General features: G+C 40.5%; 1 protein-coding gene across 4 annotated transcripts in view; it reads left to right on the top strand.

Annotated features, from left to right (window-relative positions):
- The window catches only part of CPXM2 (carboxypeptidase X, M14 family member 2), a 71,407-nt gene that overhangs the window by 11,455 nt on the left and 39,491 nt on the right, over positions 1-20,461 (top strand). For all 4 annotated transcript variants that reach the window (XR_004301688.1, XM_032423244.1, XM_032423245.1 and 1 more), the window contains one exon: positions 19,447-19,531. Coding sequence is in view for 3 of the 4 variants with exons in the window: in XM_032423244.1 (XP_032279135.1) it covers positions 19,447-19,531 (85 nt within the window). In the remaining variant the exon portion in view is untranslated. The remainder of the gene's footprint in view (positions 1-19,446; positions 19,532-20,461) is intronic.

Below are 20,461 nucleotides of genomic sequence, written 5' to 3'. Positions count from 1 at the left end.
TGGGCTCCACGCTGAGTGTGGAGCCTAGTTAAAAAAAAAAAAAAATAGTAACCTCCGTCCCATACCCTCGGTCTCGATTCCTGCTGTCCCGAGGCAACTACTGCTACAAACCCTTTAGCCATCTCTTCTATTTTATTTATCTTAATGCCTGTATTTCTGAACAAATGCTTTTAGTACTCTTGCATGATTGTTTTATTTTATTTATTTATTTTTAAGATTTTATTTATTTATTTTAGAGAGAGAGAGAGTGAGTGAGCAGGAGGAGGAGCAGAGAGGGAGGGGGGAGGAAGGGGGAAAGAATCTCAAGCAGACTCCCGGCTGAGCACAGAGCCTGACATGGAGCTCGATCTCACAACCCTGAGATCATGACCTGAGCCGAAACCTGGAGGTGGATGCTTAACTGAGTGTGCCACCCAGGTGCCCCTCTTGCATGATTGTTTTAAATTAGTTTTTATCTGTTCACTTTCTACTGTGAAAGCTGAGAATGTCTTTTTTTTTTTTTTTAAGATTTTATTCATTTATTTGAGAGAGACGGATAGTGTGAGTAGGGAGAGGGGCAGAGGGAGAGGAAGAGAATCTCAAGCAGACTCCGGGCTGAGCACGGAGCCCAACATGGGGCTTGATGTCACGACCCTGAGATCACGACCTGAACCGAAATCAAGAGTTGGACATTTAACCAACTGAGCCACCCAGGCGCCCCGAGAATGTTTTTTATTGACTTACCTCCAATGTGAATGCACACACACGTACACACACACACACACTCATTTTCTCTGTCTCTGTCTGTGTCTCCTCCCATCCTCCCACAGGAGTTATATTATCAATTTTAGCTAAATCAGTATTTAATGTTTGCATCATGGTCATTGCCGAACCATTATTTATAGCTCAGTCACATGATATACTATAATTATACTAACTTTCCTCTGTAGCTTTTTTGCTTTTCCTGGAGGTAATAATCACTTCTTTTTAATGGTTCCTTGGTTTTCTCAGTGCCTATTGCCAATTCATTCCAAAGCTTTCTGATAGACCTGAAAATCTCCCCCGAATACATCTATAATATCAGCAATTGAGTCTTATTCTTGTCTTTCCGGAGATCCCCCTCCTGGAGTCATGGGCCCTCTGCTGGGATCTGAGCTTGTCTGGTCTGCAGGCCCATGGCTGAGCTCTGGCTGGCCAGTACTCCTGCTGGAATTCTCTTCACCTGTCTCCTGAGTTGTATTCTGTGTTTCTTAGATCCCATGTCTCTCGGTTTTTCCATTTATTTTGGTGGCATCTGTCTTCTGGGAATGGAGCTTGGGAAGTAAAATTTTGGATTCCTTGAATGTCAGCATAGGCATTTTTGTCGGCCTTACCCTTGATGGGTAGTTTGGAAATAATTTTCCCTAACAATTTTTAACAGCTCTATTGAGATAATTCACCCATTTCATGTGTACACAATTCACTCATTTCATGTGTACACAATTCACTGGTGTTTAAGATATTCATGGAGTTGTGGTATCATCACAATAACCAATTTGAGAGCATTTTCATCATCCTGAAAAGAAACCCCTTACGTGGAAACATTTTCCATTGCCCACTTCGGTGTTACAATATAGGTGTCTGAGGATACTCATACTTGTAACTTTTTGAATTATTTTTCCTCAGTAAAGTTTTAGGGTTTTTTCTATATCCCTTATGCTAAAAACTACCCAACATGTGCCGTGTAACTGGCACTTGACATGACCTGGAAATATGGAAAATCGTATTTTTCAGTTTGGGGAAATTCTAATTTTTCTTCTTCTTCCTCCTCCTCCTGTACCTTTTCCTCTCCTTCTTCTCCTCCTTCTTCTCCCCATTTCTCCTGCCAGTTTTTTTGAAATTACTATTATTTGCATGTTGAATCTCTTGCATTAATTTTTTCCTTCTGGCTTAAAATGCTAACCAATCTTCACCTTGTTCCCTCCTTTTCATCCTTCATATTTCAGCTCACACACCACCTCTCCAGGAACACCTTCCCTGTGCAGCCCTAGACTAAGTCAGCCCATCCCCACCCCCACCATTTATAAGCTGTCTGTGTTTCCCCTTTGAATAATGTCACAGTTGCAGTTCAGTAATTAAGTGTATAATTAGTTATAGAGTCCCTGTCTTCCCCACCAGACGAAGCTCTCTGAGGCCAGGAGCCAGGTTTGCGTTGGGCTTCCCTCTGCCCCAGCGCCCGGCACACCCTCCCTCTACCTGAGTTATTCTGACAAATATTCGGTGCATGAGGGAACGAGGGTGGCATCTGTGCTAGGAAGAGCAAAGTTTGAGCTGAGGTTGGCACAGTTTATTAAGACAAGTTCCAGTAAGCAGAAAAACGATGTTCACCCCGTCCAGGGGCTGTCCAGAATGTTTGGAGAAAGCCAGTTTCTGTTCACGGAACACCTGTTTATCGCACGAGGCTGTCAGGTGGCTGAGCTGTGTCCCCTGAGGTCACTACAGTCCCCACCTTCTTCATGGGTCGTGTGTTTGTTTCTGAGCCCTTCCTGTTATTTAGGCAAATTAACGGGAGCATGTGGAGGAAGCTTGTGTCACGTGATACCCATCCCGCTGGGTAAACTGTCATGTAAGCCCCGGAAAACTCCGTGCCTCAGTTTCCTCACTAATTAATCGCCAGTGACCCTTACCCCTTCCTCAAAGTGGGTTTGAACAAAGCAAATGGAGGATTACTGTGTGTTTTTGAATTGTCAGTTTGGGGTTTCTAAACTTCAGTACTGATGGCACCTTGGGCTGGAGACCTCTTTGCTAGGGAGTCTGCCCTGTGCATTTTAGGATGTTCTGTGGCATTCCTGGCCTCTGTCCACTAGGGGGCCCCCTGGTAGCACCCTACTTGGCACCCTAACCCCCATTCATAAGTCAGAAATGTCTCTAGATGTTGCCAAATGTCCCCTGAGGGACAAAATCACCCCTAGTTGCGAAACATCGTTGTACACACGGACATGGGGTCTTTTTACAGTCAGATGCAACTGGTGATAGTGTCCAGGGCCAGTTGGCGTTCCCCAGTGCAGGGGAGACACACCCGCACGGTTGCTGGAGTGCTCAGCAGAGCATATTGAGTGTTGGGCTGGATTTGGAAGAGTTTTCAGAAGTCTCCCATGGCCAGTGCAATGACCCACTTGTTCTTGGCAGTTGGGCTCATGATGGGTACAAAACAGAATGCACCTCTTTCTGGAAGTGTTTCTGACATTGTGTTGAAGAGGCCAGATGTTTTGAGAAACACCAGGTAACTATGGTAAGGGGACCGTGACGTCAAACATTGATTTGTCAGATTGGAAGGAATTTCCTTAGTGTGTGTTTGAACTCTACTGTCCACTCTTGGAGAGAGACTGGTGTGTTGGGGTGGGCAGTGACTTAGATTTAGACTTAGATTTCTGTGGCTGCCATTTTCTGGCCAAGCCCTCAGCTTCCCATTCATTGCCTAGAATTAGGTAACCTTTATCCTGCTGGGACCAAGTTGGTAGGACATGTTGGGACCCACAAGCCCAGGGAAAGAGAGAAAGGGTCTGGAATGAGTCTAAGAATGGAACTAGGATCAGAGTGGGGTTCTTGTGGTAGGCAGATGTTCCTCCCACAGAACGTCCACATTCTAATCCCTAAAACGTGAGAATGTGCTACCTTAGATGGCAAAGGGGACTTTGCAGTTGTGATTAAGTGAAGGACTTAGAGATGGAGAGTAGATCCTGGACCAAGCTGGACAAGGCAAAGAAACAGATTCTCTCCTAGAGCCTCCAGAAAGGAACCAGCCCTGCTGACACCTTGACCTTAGCCCAGTGAGACTTCTATCTGACAGAACTGTAAGATGATAAATGTATGTTGTTTTAGGCCACTAAATTTGTGATTGTTTGTTACATTAGTCATAGGAAATTCATAGCTCTCAGAGTCTTTGGAAGATAAAACAAGAGCCCATAAGGCCCAAAGCAGGGCACTTAGGAGCAGCCATTCTGGAGCGAGCGCTGATCCTTGTTTCACATGGTAACCCTTGGCCTGCTAGAGGGTTGTGTGCATGTGTGTGTGCGTGTTTGCACTGCCCAGCATACAGAGCCTTACAGAATGGAGACATGGCTCACCCTGAGCAGAAACTCAAATCCCAGCTTACTTGGAAGGGCTTATGTCCAATTACTTAGAGCATGACACCCACACATCTCTATTCCACTTTAGTGCTTACATATCCTTTGTCTGGTGCTATTACTATTATTATTATTATTTTATTTTATTTTTTTGAGAGAGAGAACACAGGGAGGGGCAGAGGGAGAGGGAGAGAGAGAGAATCTTAAGCAGGATCCATGCCCAGTGCAAAGCCCGACATGGGACTCAATTTCATAACCCTGAGATCATGACCTAAGCCAAAATCAAGAGTTGGGCACTTAACCGACTGAGCCATCTGGGTGCCCCTTGGTCCTATTATTTTTATCAGGACATTAGAAAGAAGATGAGATTTTTTGTAGTACATCTGGTGTGTTTCTGAGTACTAGAGTTGATCTATATATACATATATATATATGTATGTATATATATGAGCTCATTTAATCTTCACAAATGGCAGATGTTATAGTATAGTGATAATGCTGATCTGCCATTTCTACACATTCAGTTTTGCTGGAAAGCACAATTAAAAGTATAGGATTTGGGATACCAGGCTGCCCTGTTTCTTTTGGCTCTTCTCAAATATCCCTAGTAATGGTAGCGATCTCTGTTTCCTAAACCACCTGCTCTCCTCAAGCTGCAGTGGGGAATTTGGCTGCTGGCTGGCCGGGCACATGATTATCTGCCCTCAGCAGGCCTCATTTGCTTGGTGGGGCCAATAGGGATTTCTGAGAACATTTGCCCTTGCCTTGCTGTTCCTTGCCTGTTTCCAGGTACAACTCTGGACTGGAGGTTGTCTCCCCTTATGACACATACTTTATTGAAGTCAAAAGATGTAGCCAACCCACTCCAGGATCCTAATCGAGGCTATGTTGTCCCAGCCTCATTGGACCTATGGACTGAATCACAAAACACAGCTGGCCTCAGTTTCACTGCTTTGCCCCTGCAGAACAGTTGTTAGCTTCCCAGCCTGGGCTCATCCTCTCTGCCTCCCTCTGACTTAGCATGCTGCACATTTGAGGATCACTGAACCTTCAGTTCCTTTTTGAATAGGACTTCCTTGGGTGACAATTGCCAAATCCTACCTTGAGACACACGGTGTGTCTCAGGGAGCTTAAGAGCAGGAGTGGAAGTTGTGAACTCCGGCTGGAACCTGGGGTCCAAGCACTGTTGGGACTCTCTCTCTGAGGGTCTTGATTTTGAGCTTCCCTGTGCTTCTGGCTCACTGTTCTCTCTCTGTAGACTGGCCTCTGGCCTCTGCTTCTCCAGCTACATGATGGGGAATGGGACTGCCATCAGCACCCAAGGTTTACAACTTGTAATTGCAGCTACATCTTGGTTTCAAATCCAGAATCCCAGGGAAGAATGTATTGGCCCCACTTGAGTCAAGTGTCAAGTGTAGGCAAATCAACTGGGCACATCGTCAGGGTACTGTGATTGGCCGAGTACCCACATTAGGCTGCGCAGCTGTGGCCAAGGTGCAGAGTCCTGCTGCCTAAAACATCTCCAAAGGTAATCATGTAGAAGGATATGATAGGGCTGACCAAAAATGATAGGGCTGACCACACAAAATAATGTGTTTAGACAGATACAATTATAGGCCACTACTATTTTTGGAACACCTTCAAATACTTGAGATTCTCATCTCTTTATTTACTGAAAACAACTGATGTTACATAATATTCATTAGAAAAGTTTAAGGTATAGATTTCAGGTTTAGTTCATGTTCTTAATGTTCAATTTCTTGAGTTTTGAAAGTTGTTTTAGTGACCATACATCACCCTGTGTTTGTGTTTGCAGAAAGTGAGATTATTTGCAAGTATTGAGAAATGCTGATTATAGGGTTAAGATGTAAGCATTTTTGACTGAGAGCAGTTACTATGCATCAATGTACAGCTCCAGAGAACTTGTGTAAATACCCCAAACATTTGGTGATTGATCTGGGGATGCTGAAATCCTGTAGGTAGAGCCTAGGGAAAAAAGGAGTATGAGGAAGATCGAAGGATGGGAGGTGGGAACATCCAGGTTTGGAGAAACAGGAATACAAGTGATCTGACCCTTTCCTCCTGACCAGCCCAGTTAGCAGCTACATCCTTCATGACAAACTTGGCTTGTTCTTCTTAGATAAAGTAAGATCCTGTGTGTGGAGGCACTTTATAAACTGAAGTGCCATATGAACTCTTATTAGGAAATGCTAATATAGTTGCTCTTTCAAGAAAGAAAACATTGTATTTGTATGAAATTACAAGGGCACAGATTTTATTTTTTTTCTTAAAATATGTCCGTTAAGAGGTGAATGTGGTGTCTTCACATACATCCCTTCACAGGAGATGATTGTGACATTTAACCGTGTAGAAACCTATTATACAACATTAGATAAATGTTTTAGCTTTCTCAGTATGTAATATTTGATAGATACAAAAGAACTGATGTAATATATATAAATGCAAGGTATTAAGCATTACAGTGAAACCAACACTCATGAACCCACTTATGCCAATAATACAGAAATTATCTATGTGCTCTTTCCTAATCCATCTATGTTCTTCTTCCCAGGAGTGGAACCATTCTCCTTCTGAGGAGTTCGTCATTTCCTTTAAAAACAGTCTTATCACTGTGTATCACACATGCAAAAAAAATTCTCTTTCTTGTTTTGAGCTTTACAAAAATGATTTTATACTTTAAGTAGCTTTTGGAACTTGGCTTTTTTCACTCAACATTATGCTTCAAGGATCATCCATGTTGTTGCCTGTATTTGTGATTCATTCATTTGTATTATTTAACTCTGTGAATATGCCATTTATCCACTCTTCCTTGATGTAGACTGGATTTCTCCCTTTTCAACTTTTCATTAGTTTAGTTGATTATTTTTTTTTTTTTGCTCTTAAAAATAATGTTGCTCTTTACATTCTTGTATCTGTCTCCTGGAGCACGTGTACAAGGAAATCTCCATGATCTATATTTAGGAATAGAATGTCTGAGTTGAAAAGTATGCAGATGTGACGAATTGTTTTCCAGAGTGGCTATCTGAGTATCCTCTCTTTCTCCAGTGGCGTTTTAGAGTTGCTCCACATCCTCACCACTGATTTCTTTATGATGTCTTTTGAAAAGTAAAACTTTTTAATTTTTTTGGTTTGATTTTAATTGTTTTTAACTTTTATTTTTTAAAGGGAGAAAGAAAGAGTGTGCACATGAGCTTGCAAGTGGCGGGGAGGGGCAGAGGGAGAGGGAGAAAGAGAATCTTTTTTTTTTTTTAAAGATTTATTTATTTATTTGTGAGAGCGAGAATGAGAGAGAGAGTGTACATGAGAGGGGGGAGGGTCAGAGGGAGAAGCAGACTCCCCGCTGAGCGGGGAGCCCGATGCGGGACTCGATCTCGGGACTCCAGGATCATGACCTGAGCCAAAGGCAGTCGCTTAACCAACTGAGCCACCCAGGCGCCCCAGGGAGAAAGAGAATCTTAAGCAGGCTCCACACTCAGCACGGAACCCCACACGGGGCTCAATCTCACAACCCTGATATCAGGACCTGAGCCAAAATCAAGAGTCGGAAGCTTAACTGACTGAGCCACCCAGATGTCCCTAAAAGTTTTTAATTTTAATGTAGCTCAATTTATTTGTCTTTTATGGCTAGACTGATGATTGTGTCTTATATATAAGATCCTTACATACCTCATGGTTATGAGGTAATTCTCCTATATATTCTTTACCTTTTTTAAGTTTTAAGTTTTTAAAATAGTTTATCAATTCAGTAGTGATTTTTGTGAAAGATGTGAAACATAAGGTCCAATTTCAGTTTCCTTTAATATTAGTATCCAGTTGCCTTGAGACCATTTATTTAACAGTTCATTTATTTCCTGCTGATATGCAAGACATCTCTATCAAGTTTATATATGTGCATGGGTCTGTTTCTGGGCTCTCAATTTTGTTCCATTTATAAATTTGTCTGTATGTCCATCATTATCACAATATCTTACTAAAGCTCTTTAAAATAAGTTCTAATATCTTGATAGGACAGTTCCCTCCACTGTTTCTTCTTTTCATAAAGTATCTTGATTATTTTCCTCCATATAAATTTTAGGATCAGTTTGTCAAATTTCTTTAATATGCTATTGGGATTTTTGGTGAGAATTGACTTGTTTACAATATTTTTCTATCCACAAACATGGTATGGATCTCCACTTATTTATATCCTTTAAAATGTCTTTTAATGAAGTCTTCTCTGTAAATGTCTTACACGTCTTTTGTTCATTTTATCTCTAAGTACCTGATTTTTGGCTGCTGGTGTATAGAACTGTAATGAGTTTTGTATAGTAGCCCTATATCCAGTCACCTTGCTGAACTATCTTAGCAAATATAATTATTTTTGTAGTTTCTTTTGAGTTTTCCTTGTAGACAGTTAAGTTCTTCAGGATTTAAATTTGTTGCTGTTTCTTTCTCATGGAGAATATATTCGTGTGTGTTTCATGGTTTTTAAAAATTTGAGCTCTCATGTGATTGAATTTAGCAAAACCTCTGAGAGCTTAAACTGAAGACTCTTCTTTAGAGAGGATTTGTGTTTGCTTCTTTGGGGAGCCAAGCAGACACTACGGTTCTAAGACCATTTCAATCCCCTTTAAGGGTCCAAGGAAAAGTCCCTGGTTCAACTTCTCTAACTTTTGTTGTTGTAGGCTTTGTGTTTTGATCCCAGCACTGTTACGTGCATCTGCATTTTTCCCTAAGGCAACCCCCCCTCTCCTCAGCTCTTTCTTTTCCTTGGAGATTTCCTTTACTTGCTTGCAAGCCCACTGATGGTTTAAAACATTCCTTTGTTTTGTGTGTAACCAGGATCCAGTTGTATTGTAGCAGAAGGCTTGACAAGCATTTAGTCTGCCATTTTGTTGGTGGGGGGCATTCTTGGTTTTTATTTAAACCAAAGCAACGTCAGGGCACCTGGGTGGCTCAGTTGGTTAAGCGACTGCCTTCGGCTCAGGTCATGATCCTCGAGTCCCAGGATCGAGTCCCGCATCGGGCTCCCTGCTCAGCAGGGAGTCTGCTTCTCCCTCTGACCCTACCCCCGCCATGTGCTCTCTCTGTCTCTCTCAAATAAATAAATAAAATCTTAAAAAAAAAAAAATAAACCAAAGCAACGTCAGGCAGTAAAATATCTGGATGTGTTCCAATTTTTTTTTTTTTTTTAGCCCTCCTTCCCTATTTTCCTGATCTGAAGGAAGGCTGAATTGGTAGGGAGTGTGCTAATCTCATACAAGATTAGGATTTTTGCTTTTTGTTTTGGTTTGGTTGTTATTTATTTATTTATTTGTTTGTTTGTTTGTTTGTTTTAAGTGAGGAAGCTGGCTGGAGCCCAGAGGAGAGTCCCCTCCCTCTTTCTGCAGTCAGGAAGTCTTTGACACAAATGCTTCTTTACTTGGGCTGCATTGCTTTGAGTTGAAATCTCCAGTCACAGAGAATTAAATGTCAAGGTGGTTTTGTGATGTGGAAAAATCTCTCCGAGGCAAGTGGAAAAAAGCCACAAAGTGCTGTGAATTTCAAACCTTCCCCAAGGATTAAGAGGCCAGAAAACATGGACATTATAGCTCCAAGAGCTTCGAAGCTGGCTCTGTAATAACAATGGATGTGCCTGTGACAAAAGAATAAAATATGCAGCTTTTGTGTTAGATAGGGAGTAGGAGCACTCACTAGCCTGCCCCCCCTTTTCATTCCTCTAAGCCACACACCCTTCCTCTCTCCCTCCACCACTGGCCTCATCATAACACTTAATCATATTCTCTTCAAATGTCCAGCTTACCTCCCTGTCTTCCTCATTAACCTCTAAAACCCTTGAGTAAAGAGATCATATATAATTTATCTTTGTTTTTTCCGAGGCTGGCATGATATTTGTAATACAGTAGCTGCAGGCTGAGGAGCAGGACTTAACACATTCCACAATGTTTTCACGTGGATAGAACTTTCAGGCAAAATTCAGTCCTACTACAGCATTACTGATTGGCCCAAATCCTTCTTCTGTCATCCTGGATTATCAACCTTCTTAATTTTAATTAAGATTTAATTAATTCTTAATTTCTTTATGGTTGTGTCAGATTGTTACCATTACTGGGGTGCAAAGGGTTAAGCTGGAGGATTAGTCACTTCCTGGAAGTGTCTGGAGGAACACCTGAATTAAGTTTACAGTTCAACTGCAGTCCTGTATGTTGTATAGCATTTGACATTGTCTTCATTACGATAGTGTCATTCTTCTTAAGAGCTTAGGTTTATGGATCAATTACTATGTTCCAGGCGCTATGCTCAGACCCTCTGTGCATTACCTCATTCAGTCTGCATTCACTGTACAAAGACATAGAGTTGTTACCTTGTCGCAGCTGGAGCTCAGAGGTTACATAACTCTCATACAGGTCACAGCTAGTAAGGAAGAGCTAGGATTTTAGTTTGGGCTTCTTGACCTCAAAGCCTGAGTGAGGTCTTAACCACTATACTAATACATCTCTCAATCTATAAATTAACCTATGACCTCCTTGTAGGTATCATTATTTTCAGAAGGTTTGGCAGTTTGTCAAGTTTATAGAGTTAGTAAATGACAAAGCTGGATTTGAGCTCAAATGCTTAGAACTCACTTCCCTACTCATACTCTTACTGTACATTTACTAAATGCCATAACAGTAGCTTCAAGTTGTGTGTGTAAATAAAACAATGCATCAGAAGCCAGTAAGTCAAATTTTTAAAGTACTGAAAGAAAATAAATGTCAACCTAGAATTGCCAGCAAGAATATCATTCAAAAATGAAGAAGAAATAAAGCCATGTTCAGACAATAAGGACTGAAAACATTTATTGCCAGCATACCTGATTAAAAATAAATATCTAAGGGAGTTCTCCAAGCAGAAAGAAAATGATCCAGATGGAAATACGGAAATGCAAAAATAAATGAAGAATACCAGAAAAGGTGGGGCACCTGGGTGGCTCAGTCAGTTAAACTTTGGACTCTTGATTTCAGCTCAGGTCATGATCTCAGGGTTGTGGGATCGAGCCCCACATTGGGCTCCATGCTCAGAATGGATTCTGCTTCAGATTCTCTCTCCTTCTCCCTCCTTCTCTCTCTCTCTCTCAAATAAATAAATAAAATCTTAAAAAAAAGAATACCAGAAATGGTAAGTAGGCTTATGGATATTAACTGTATGAAACAATAGTAATTTGCTACAAAATTTAAAAAATATATAGAATAAAAATGAATTAAATATTAACTATAAATATACTTAATATGAATATTAACACTAAAAAATATATCTAGAATTAAAAATTAAAATTGAGTTCCAAAATAATGCAAAAGATAGAGAGGTAAATGGACTTAAAGTATTGGATGGGTCTAGTATTATAATGGAAGTGGTAGAATTATAATTTGAATAAGACTAGAAACTTAAGGATACTATTGAAATATTTAAGGTAATTATGAAAAGAATAATGTGAGTGTATAACTAGTAAGTTAATAAAGAGAAAATAGAATAATAAGGATATTTGATTATCAAATAAAAATGTAAAAAAAAGAGAAAGGGAAATGAAACAGATGGGTCAAATAGAAAAAAAATAATAAGATGATAGATATAAATCCAAATATAACACTGATTACATTACCTTTAAATGAACTACAATCTCCAGGAGAAGAATAATATGATCATACTGTACTTAAAGAAGAAACCTCATAAAACTAAACTACATGCTATTTACAGGAGACATAGTTTAAATTTTAAGGAGACAGAAGGTTAAATGTAAAAGAATGGAAAGAAATACATATATCCTAACCAAAATAAAACAGGTTAGCTATCCTAATATCAGACAGAGTTGACTTTAAGGCAAGAAACATTGATAGAAATAAAAAAGAGAAATTTTTTAACCATAAAAGAGTCAATTTACTAGTACTATATGACAGTCTTAAATCTGTATGCACTCAATAGCATAGCTACATTTTTTATATATTTATGGCAAAGGTTCAGAGAACTAGAAGGAGAAACAGATAAATTCACAGTCAGATTGATACTCTTTTACATACCTCTTTCCATAGCCAATAGAATAAGCAGACACAGACTCATCAAGTATACAGAAGATGTGAATAACACAATTAGTACATTTGATCAAAATTTTATATGTGGAACACTGCACACCATAATTACAGAACTGACAATGGTTTTAAGTGCACTGGAACATTAGTCCAAATTGACCATATGCTGAGCCATAAAGGACGTCTCAACAAATGTCAAAAGATTGACGTGATTCAAAGTTTGTTCTCTGTCCATGATGGAGTTAAACTAGAAATCAGTAATAAAAACAAAACTGGAAAAGCCCCCACACCTGTAAATTTAAAATTATACTCCTAAGTAGTCCATGGTTAAAGGAGAAATCACAACTGGAATTAATATTTTGAACTAAATGATAATGAAGATATGACATATAAAATTATGGCATGTAGCTAAAGCAATGCCCAGAAAGAACTTTAACTTAAATGCATATATTAGGATTGAAGACTGAAAATTAATGGTCTTAAGGAACTATACAAAATGAACAGCAAATCAAACCTAAAGAATGTACCAAGAAGAAAACAGTAAAGATAAGAGTAGAAATTAATAAAATATTAGTTTGCATCTTAGGAAATTTCTGGTAGTCAACCATTTTGATCTGTAAAAATGATTGTTTCATATGGGTCATATGGTGCCTAACAGGAGATACATACGGTTTTATATGGTTCCTATAGGAAACACATAATAGGGTAAACAAAGCCAAAAGTTGATTCTTTGAAAATATTAATAAAATTAATAAACTCTTGGCTGATTAGGAAAAGAAAAAAAAATCAACTATCAACATCAAAATTGTAAAAGGGAGAATCACTAAAAATGCTACAGACATTAGGAAGACAATAAAGTAATTCTAAGAACAGGTTTATGCCAATAACATTGAAAATAGTTGAAATGCAATAATTCTTCAAAAAGCACAAGTTACTAAAACTGACAGAAGAAGAAATAGAATATCAGAGTAGTCTAATATCTACTAAAAATATCAGTTCATTATCAAATATTTTCCCCCCAAAACCTCTTAATTTCAGAAAGTTTGATTGAATTCCTCCAAACATTTGAGAATGAAATGGCACTTAAAAAAAAATACAGAGAATGGAAACAGGGAAGCATTTCCCAACTATGAGTTAGCATAACCTTGATATCAAAATCTGATGAAGACATTACAAAAAGCAAAATTATGGAAAATTTTTTTCATGAACATAGATACAAAAAATAAGCAATATATTACTAAATTGAGTCCAGCAGTATATAAAAAGGATCATGTATCACCACTGAATGGAATTTACTCCAGGAATATAAGGGTGTTTTAGCCACAATTGTAATCAAACACTGTAATTCACCACCTAAACAGGACTAAAGAGAAAAATCATATGAACACTCTGATACATGCGGAAAAGACATCTGAGAAAATTCTATAGTCATTTGTGTTTAAAAGAAAAAAACTCCTTTTAAGTTAGGAATAAATAATAACTTCCTTAATCTGAAAAAAAAAAAAATCTGTAAAAAAACCTATGGTATAGTCAAGCTCCTTGCAGTGAGGGGCCCCAGGGCCCATACTGTAGCATCTGCTTAGAGCTTCTGCAGTGGGTCCAAAGTTTGTGTGTACGGACTCATTTCAAGAACTGTAAGTTTTAATAATGTTAAAGAAAGCCCAAACAACAGGAATTGCACATTGTCCTATTAAATCATTAGAAAGTAGTTGGATAGAAACCGAAAGACTTTATCCAGTGTTTTCTGAACATGGACATGATATGGAGCTGCAGTAACTATATTACAACCCAAAGACAATAAGTGTGAAAAATGAGTATAGCTTGATGTTTTCTTAGAACTCTGAGACAAGTATGGAAAATGAACGTAGAAGGGTGTCTTCTTAGAACTCTGAAACAATATGGAAAAATGAATGTACACCGAGTCCTCTTGTGAACATTCTCTTAGGGCTCTGAGATAACAAATATGACAAATGAATGTCTATTGATGTTGACTCTGGCACAAATCAGCCAGCTGAGTAAGTCCGAGCAGCTGCAAACATCCAGATTTTCTTGTTATTTGAAAAATAAAGAACTCATACTTCATTAAAATAAAAACAAAGAAACAAAGGGAAAACCTTACAGGAAATATCTTACCCAGTGGTGGAATACCTAAACCTTTCCTTCAATCTCAGGAATCAGACAAGGATAGCTATTAGTACCACTTCTTTCAGTGTTGAATTGGAGATCCTAACCAGTGTAACAAATAAGGCAAGAAAAAGAAATAATAGACTTAACATTTGGAAATAAAGAAGCAGAACTGTCATAGTGCTCAGATGACATTGGCATGTCCTTAACAACATCCAAAGGAATCCCAGACTATTAGAATTAATGAATGAATCAGTGAAGTAGTTGGCTATAAAATCAACATACAAAAAGCATTTGTATTTCTACATACTAGCAACAAACAAGGAGAAAATATTTAAAGTAATATCATTTATAAAATCATCAAAAACATCAGCTACTTAGGAATAAATCCAGCAAAAGATAAGTAAAATAAGGCCTAAATAAATAGAGGAATATACCATGTTTATGGATTAGGAGACTTAATATTGAAATATCTTGATTCCCTTAAAACTGACCTATATATTTAGTGCCATCTCAATTAAAATCCAAAGATCCTTGTTTTGGAAATTGACGAGGTGATTCTAAAATTTATATGGGAACACAAAGGGCCAGGAATAGTCCAGGGAACTGTGAAAAGCAAAAACAAAATAGGAAAATGTACACTACCAGATATAAAGACTTACTATAAGGCTATAGAAATCAAGACAGGATGGGTTTAGCACCGATAGGAAATAGACCAATGGAAGAGAATAGAGCATCAAGAAACATGCCTACCACATGATCTATAGCAAATGTGTCACTGATGTGCTGTAGAAAAATAATCATATAAATGGTTCTAGGTCACTTGAAAGCCCTTATAGAAAAAAATGTATCTTGACCCCTACCTACACCATATAATAGTCAACTCTTTGTGGGCTACAGATCTAAATTAAAAGGTAAAGCAATAAAGCTTTTAGAAGAATGCCTAGGAGAATATCTTTATGATCTTGGAGTAGGCAAAAATGTATTGAAAAGGGCACAAATACTGAAAACTGTAAAGAAAACAAAGGTTAATTGGCCTATGTAAAGATTAAGATGTTCTGTTTATTAAAAAATACCACAAAGATGGGGTGCCTGGGTGGCTCATTCGATTTGGCGTCTGCCTTCAGCTCAGGTCATGATCTCAGGGTCTTGGGGTTGAGCCCCACATTGGGCTCCCTGCTCAGTGGGGAGTCTGCTTCTCCCTCTACTCCTACCCCCACATGTGCATGCTCTCTCTCTCTGTCTTTCTCTCAAATAAATAAATAAAATTTAAAAAAAGATACCACAAAGAGAATGAAAAAGAGGATGCAAACTGGAGAAGATATTAGCAATCCATATACTCAACAAAAAACTCCTATCTAGGATATATAAAGAGCTCTTACAAATCAAAATAAGAAAGACAATTTAATTAAAAAGGGGGGAAATTTTGAATAAGCATTTCACAGAAGATGATATTCAGATGCCCAATAAACATACAACATGTCAAACTTCATTAGTCATCCAGGACATTAAAATAAAAATCACCATGAAATAACAGGGCACACCCATCAGAATAGCTAAAATGAAAAAGGAAGAAAATACCGAGTGTTGACAGGAATGTGGAGCAACCAGAACTCTCATACATTGCTTGTTTGAGTGTAAGTAGTTAGTTACTTTGGAAAGCTACTACCTCTGAACACATCTGTATCCTGGGACCCTATGATCACACCAAACAGAATTTTGTATAAATTCACCAAAAGATACATACAAGAATATTCATAGAACCGCTGTTCATAACAGCCCAAACTGAAAACTACTCAGATGCTCATTAGTAGTAAAATGGACCAAGTGTCCATTCTTTGGGTGGAATACTAGACAGCAATGAGAATGAAAAAAATCATAATATGGGCAACAGTATGAATTGTCAAAGACAAAACTAAGCCTGAGACAAAATGAACAAAGGCTGTTTATGCATAAACCTGTGGCAGGAGGACCTCTGCCATCACTTTCATTCCAGCAGGAGCGGTAGAAAGGTGGTAGAAAGGAGAGTTGGTTAGAGTAGATGGGAGTAAATGGGAGACACTAAGGTCATCTCTGGTTTTCAAACGTTCTGTTAAGGTAGAAATTTTGGAAGTGGAGGAGACTTTCTAATTGGTCTTGAGGTACTTTTGACCATGCTTGGTGGACTGCAAGGGGGCCAGCCCCCTATTGCTTGGCAGAGGAAGTTTCACTCCCATCAAATGGTCTGCATAGCCCACCCAGCCCCGTTTGTCCTGCCTTGTCCCTCGCTCTGCCCTCCAGGAACACCAGCTTCCTTTTGCATCCTCCAAAGTGCCATGATCTCTTCTTCCTCCATCTATGAGATGCTTCAACTCCCAGTGGGAGATAAAGACACTATCAGATAATTCTAGAAAGGGGTATAAAATTATAAGTGGAACTAAACTATGAAAGAAAGGAACATATAAGAAAAGAAATTGGCTAAAATGGAGAATTAGACCTGCCTTATCTGATAAGGTTTGAGGTCTGAATGATTTAGAGGCAGACAGGATGGGAGAGGAGGAAGATGAAAACAGTATGTGCAAAGGCCCTGAGACAAGAGAGTATAATCATTATCAGGAATTGAAAGAAAGAGCCCAGAAAACAAAAGGTAAGCAAGAGTCTTATAGAATGTGATGAGGATTTTGGTCTTACTACCAGAGAGGAGTGGTATTTTAAGCAGGTGGTGACATGATAATACTTCATTAGAAAAACCAGTCTCTAACTGCAGGATAGATTGGGAGGCAGCTTAAATGCCAGGAGACCAATTAGAGGGACCTGCAGCAGTCCTGGCCCGAGAGAATGGGCTGGGGTGGTGGCAGTGAAGATGGAAGGGGTTGGGTAGATTCCAGAAAAATGTGGGAGGTGACATTGACAGAATTTGGTGATGGTCTCAATGGAGGTGTGGGGGGTGCAGAGAAAGTGGGGTATCACGGAGGACCCTGGGATTTTGTTCCCCTGGGGGGATGCCAGTACATTTTCTGAGGCAGGAGCTCGGTCTGGCCCAGGTCAGGATGGAGAGCAGGAGCCATGCACCCATCGGTTGGGGTGGGGTAAATAGGAGATGTTGCTGGGACATGAGAAGTGGCGAGAGGTCAGGCAGACAGAGCGAGGGACGGAGGTCTGCAGTCCAGAGTGGAGGTCAGAACCACGTAAACAGTTAATTGCCCTTCAAACCTAAGTAGTGGATTTGTCCACGTTTAAGTTTGAGAAATTACTTGATTTTCATTTCTTTGGTTTTTTTTCTCCCCCTTTCTTTGGACAGCTTATTTTAATTTTTCTTTCTATCCCTCTCTTATTATGTGTATCTCTTGACCGAGAGGCTTCCTAAGGCTATCACCTCCATCTCTGCGGGTGGGATGGGCCCCCAGCTCGGCAGGCTGCCTTGCCAGATCACTGTGGGGCGTCACAGGCACACAGACCAACGGACCGCACAAGGGACTGCAGTTGCAAGGTCTTTAGAGATTATTTGAATGTGGGACACAGGTTGGTATTTGGGGTGAGGATATTTTCCAGTGCAGAGGACATGCGCTGTGCCTAGGTGCCGTTCAGAAGGTGCGCTGGATGCATCTCGGTCTGCAGGCGTGGGCTCAGCCTTCACCCTCCCAGGGGGAACATGTTGTTTGACAGCTTCCAGCATCTGGCGGGGATTCAGACAAAGCTGGTAAGGAGGAGAGAGAAGAGAGGAGGCTCGAGGGGAGGGTTTGTTTCCAAGCATCTATTAAAGCACCTAGGAATAATTTTCACAAGTCAGATGAACCAGAATGAAGAAAAGCAGCTCATCTTTCTAAATGAACTTTACTAGGCCGTGCTGATTCAGAAACTCAGAACCGTATTGGGATATATCTGGATCCTGAATCCAAGGAGATTTCACAGTAGGAAAAGAAGGACTCCAAGTGCTTCAGCTGGCAGAATGTTCTAAAGGATTACTGAATTGGTGTTTCGTTCCAGTATTTTAAAAATTAAAAAGGATGATGCTCCGAAAGAATCTTCTATATTGGTTAACAGTTAATGTTATGAACAGCTGAGGCTGAGAGACCAAAATGTGTTTTCCCCATGTTGTTTTTTTGATATGGCCTATCAGATTGACCCCCACTCTGGGAAGTCCATTCATGGCTGTTGTCACCTCAGAGATTTCTCTGCAGCAGGACATGATGGTGGGTCTGGCGTTGGGCCCAGCTAGCGCTGGATTATCACTGGGGGCGGGGGGATTGTCTGCATGGCTGTGACAGCCAAGGAGAAGCCCAGTGTCTCCTAGACAGGCAAGCTGTTATTTTTTTGGTTGGTGGCATCTAGTTTCTTATGTTCCCAAATCATTTTCCAAATGAAATTTCTAGACCAACTGCAATTTTTACTGAGGTTACTTTTCTGCATGGAACTCTATTCCCGTGTGCGATGTAAATATAAAGAAATATGTAAGTGTCTGTAGATCTTTATGTGTGACCAGCGTGCAGGACTTACTTGGTACCACGCACTGTCCTAAGTGTTTAAGGAGTATTAAACCACCGAACGCTCACGTTAATCCTTTAAGCTTGGTGCTTTTAGGATCCTCATTTTATGGATGAATCAACAGTGACATAGTTGGGTCAGTTAGCTGGCCGAGGCCACAGGGAGGGTGAGCAGTGGGGCCAGGCTGTGAACCAATGTTGTCCACTGCTGGGACCGACCAATGACCCTTGAACAATGCAAGGGTTAGGGGCACTAACACCCTGTACAGTTGAAAATCTGTGTATAACTTTTGACTCTCCAAAGTCATAAGGAGAGAAAATACATTTATAGTACTGTCCTGTATTTATCAAGAAAAATCCACGTGTGAGTGGACCCTTGTAGTTCAAACCCGTGTTGTTCAGGGGTCCGCTGTTCTTCCTTATTGCTGCACCTCTACATTGAAGAGGTGAACGTATTAAAGATTTATTTATTTATTTATTTATTTGAGAGAGAGAGCGAGAGAGAGAGGCAGGGGGTGTGTGTGTGGGAGGGGCAGAGGGAGAGACAGTCTTAAGCAGATTCTGCGCTGAGCACAGCTCGATCCCATGACCCCGCGATCATGACCTGAACCGAAACCAAGAGTTGGATGCTCAACTGACTGAGCCACCCAGGCGCCTCAAAGGTGAACATTTTAAAATGTGTAGTTCCAATGATGTTTTATTTTCTTTTAGGAGTGACTGGGTGACCTCCTACAAGGTTATGGTGAGCAATGACAGCCATACATGGGTCACTGTTAAGAACGGATCTGGAGACATGGTGAGTTTCATGTTCCCTCTGTCCATGCCCTTGGTGTCCGGCTATGTGGGTCCCTGCAAAGAGAGGCAATGTGTACCCCATCAGTGTCTGCTGACGCTGTGTCAGCTCAAACCGATGATGGATAATGTCCCCCTCCTCCCTGCCCCGCTTCCATGCCCGGAAGCTCAGCGCCAAGTGGCCCATGTAGAGCTAATGTGAAATTCTGAGCTGCTGGGATGCAGTTTCTTCCACAATCCCCAGGTCAGCCGTGGGGGACACGTGGCACAGGCAATATACCTGCGTCCCTCACAGCTACTCGGGTGCAGCAGTTCTCCAACTTCCTTTAATAATCCATCTTTCCACTCCATGATTCGCTCCAGATTAGCCAGTCCTGATGATCATGTCACCCTCTTTGTCAGCTTCTCAAGCACATCCTTCCTCCCATGGTATCCAGAATCTTCCACAATCTGATGGCATCTCTGCTTTCAACCTTCTCTCTCTTTCTTACCCCCTGCACACACTTCCCCTGTGTTCCAGGAAAAGAGGGCCAGTTGCTCTGTTCCTTCTGAAGCCCACCTCTGGGCTTCTCCAGTCATTCCTGCTGCTTGTCTCTAGAATCCCTCCCATCCCACAGATCTAAATAGTTTTCCTTCAAGGCCAATTCAAATACCACCTGCTCCCTAAAGCTCTGCCTGGTCCTTTTCTTCTTCTGAAATCCCAGAGCTCTGTGGCTGTCCCTCTGCCATGGTACTAATAGATTTCACCCAGATTATCAAAGTATTCCCTCCTCCTCCTCTCTCCGCCACCCTGGTAGATGGGGGCTTCCTGAGGGCAGGGTCCATGCCTGAGTCATTTCTCTTTTCCCCTCAATGCCCTGCACACAGTGGGTGCTCCTCAGTGAAATCTTATGGAATGAGTGAATTACCCTTTATCCCTTGATAAGCGAGCTCT

This window comes from Phoca vitulina, unplaced genomic scaffold (genome assembly GCF_004348235.1).
Source record: "Phoca vitulina isolate PV1807 unplaced genomic scaffold, GSC_HSeal_1.0 scaffold28, whole genome shotgun sequence".
Taxonomy (NCBI): domain Eukaryota; kingdom Metazoa; phylum Chordata; class Mammalia; order Carnivora; family Phocidae; genus Phoca; species Phoca vitulina.
The sequence above is the reverse complement of the archived record's forward strand: the minus strand, read 5'-3'. Positions and strand labels throughout refer to the sequence as shown.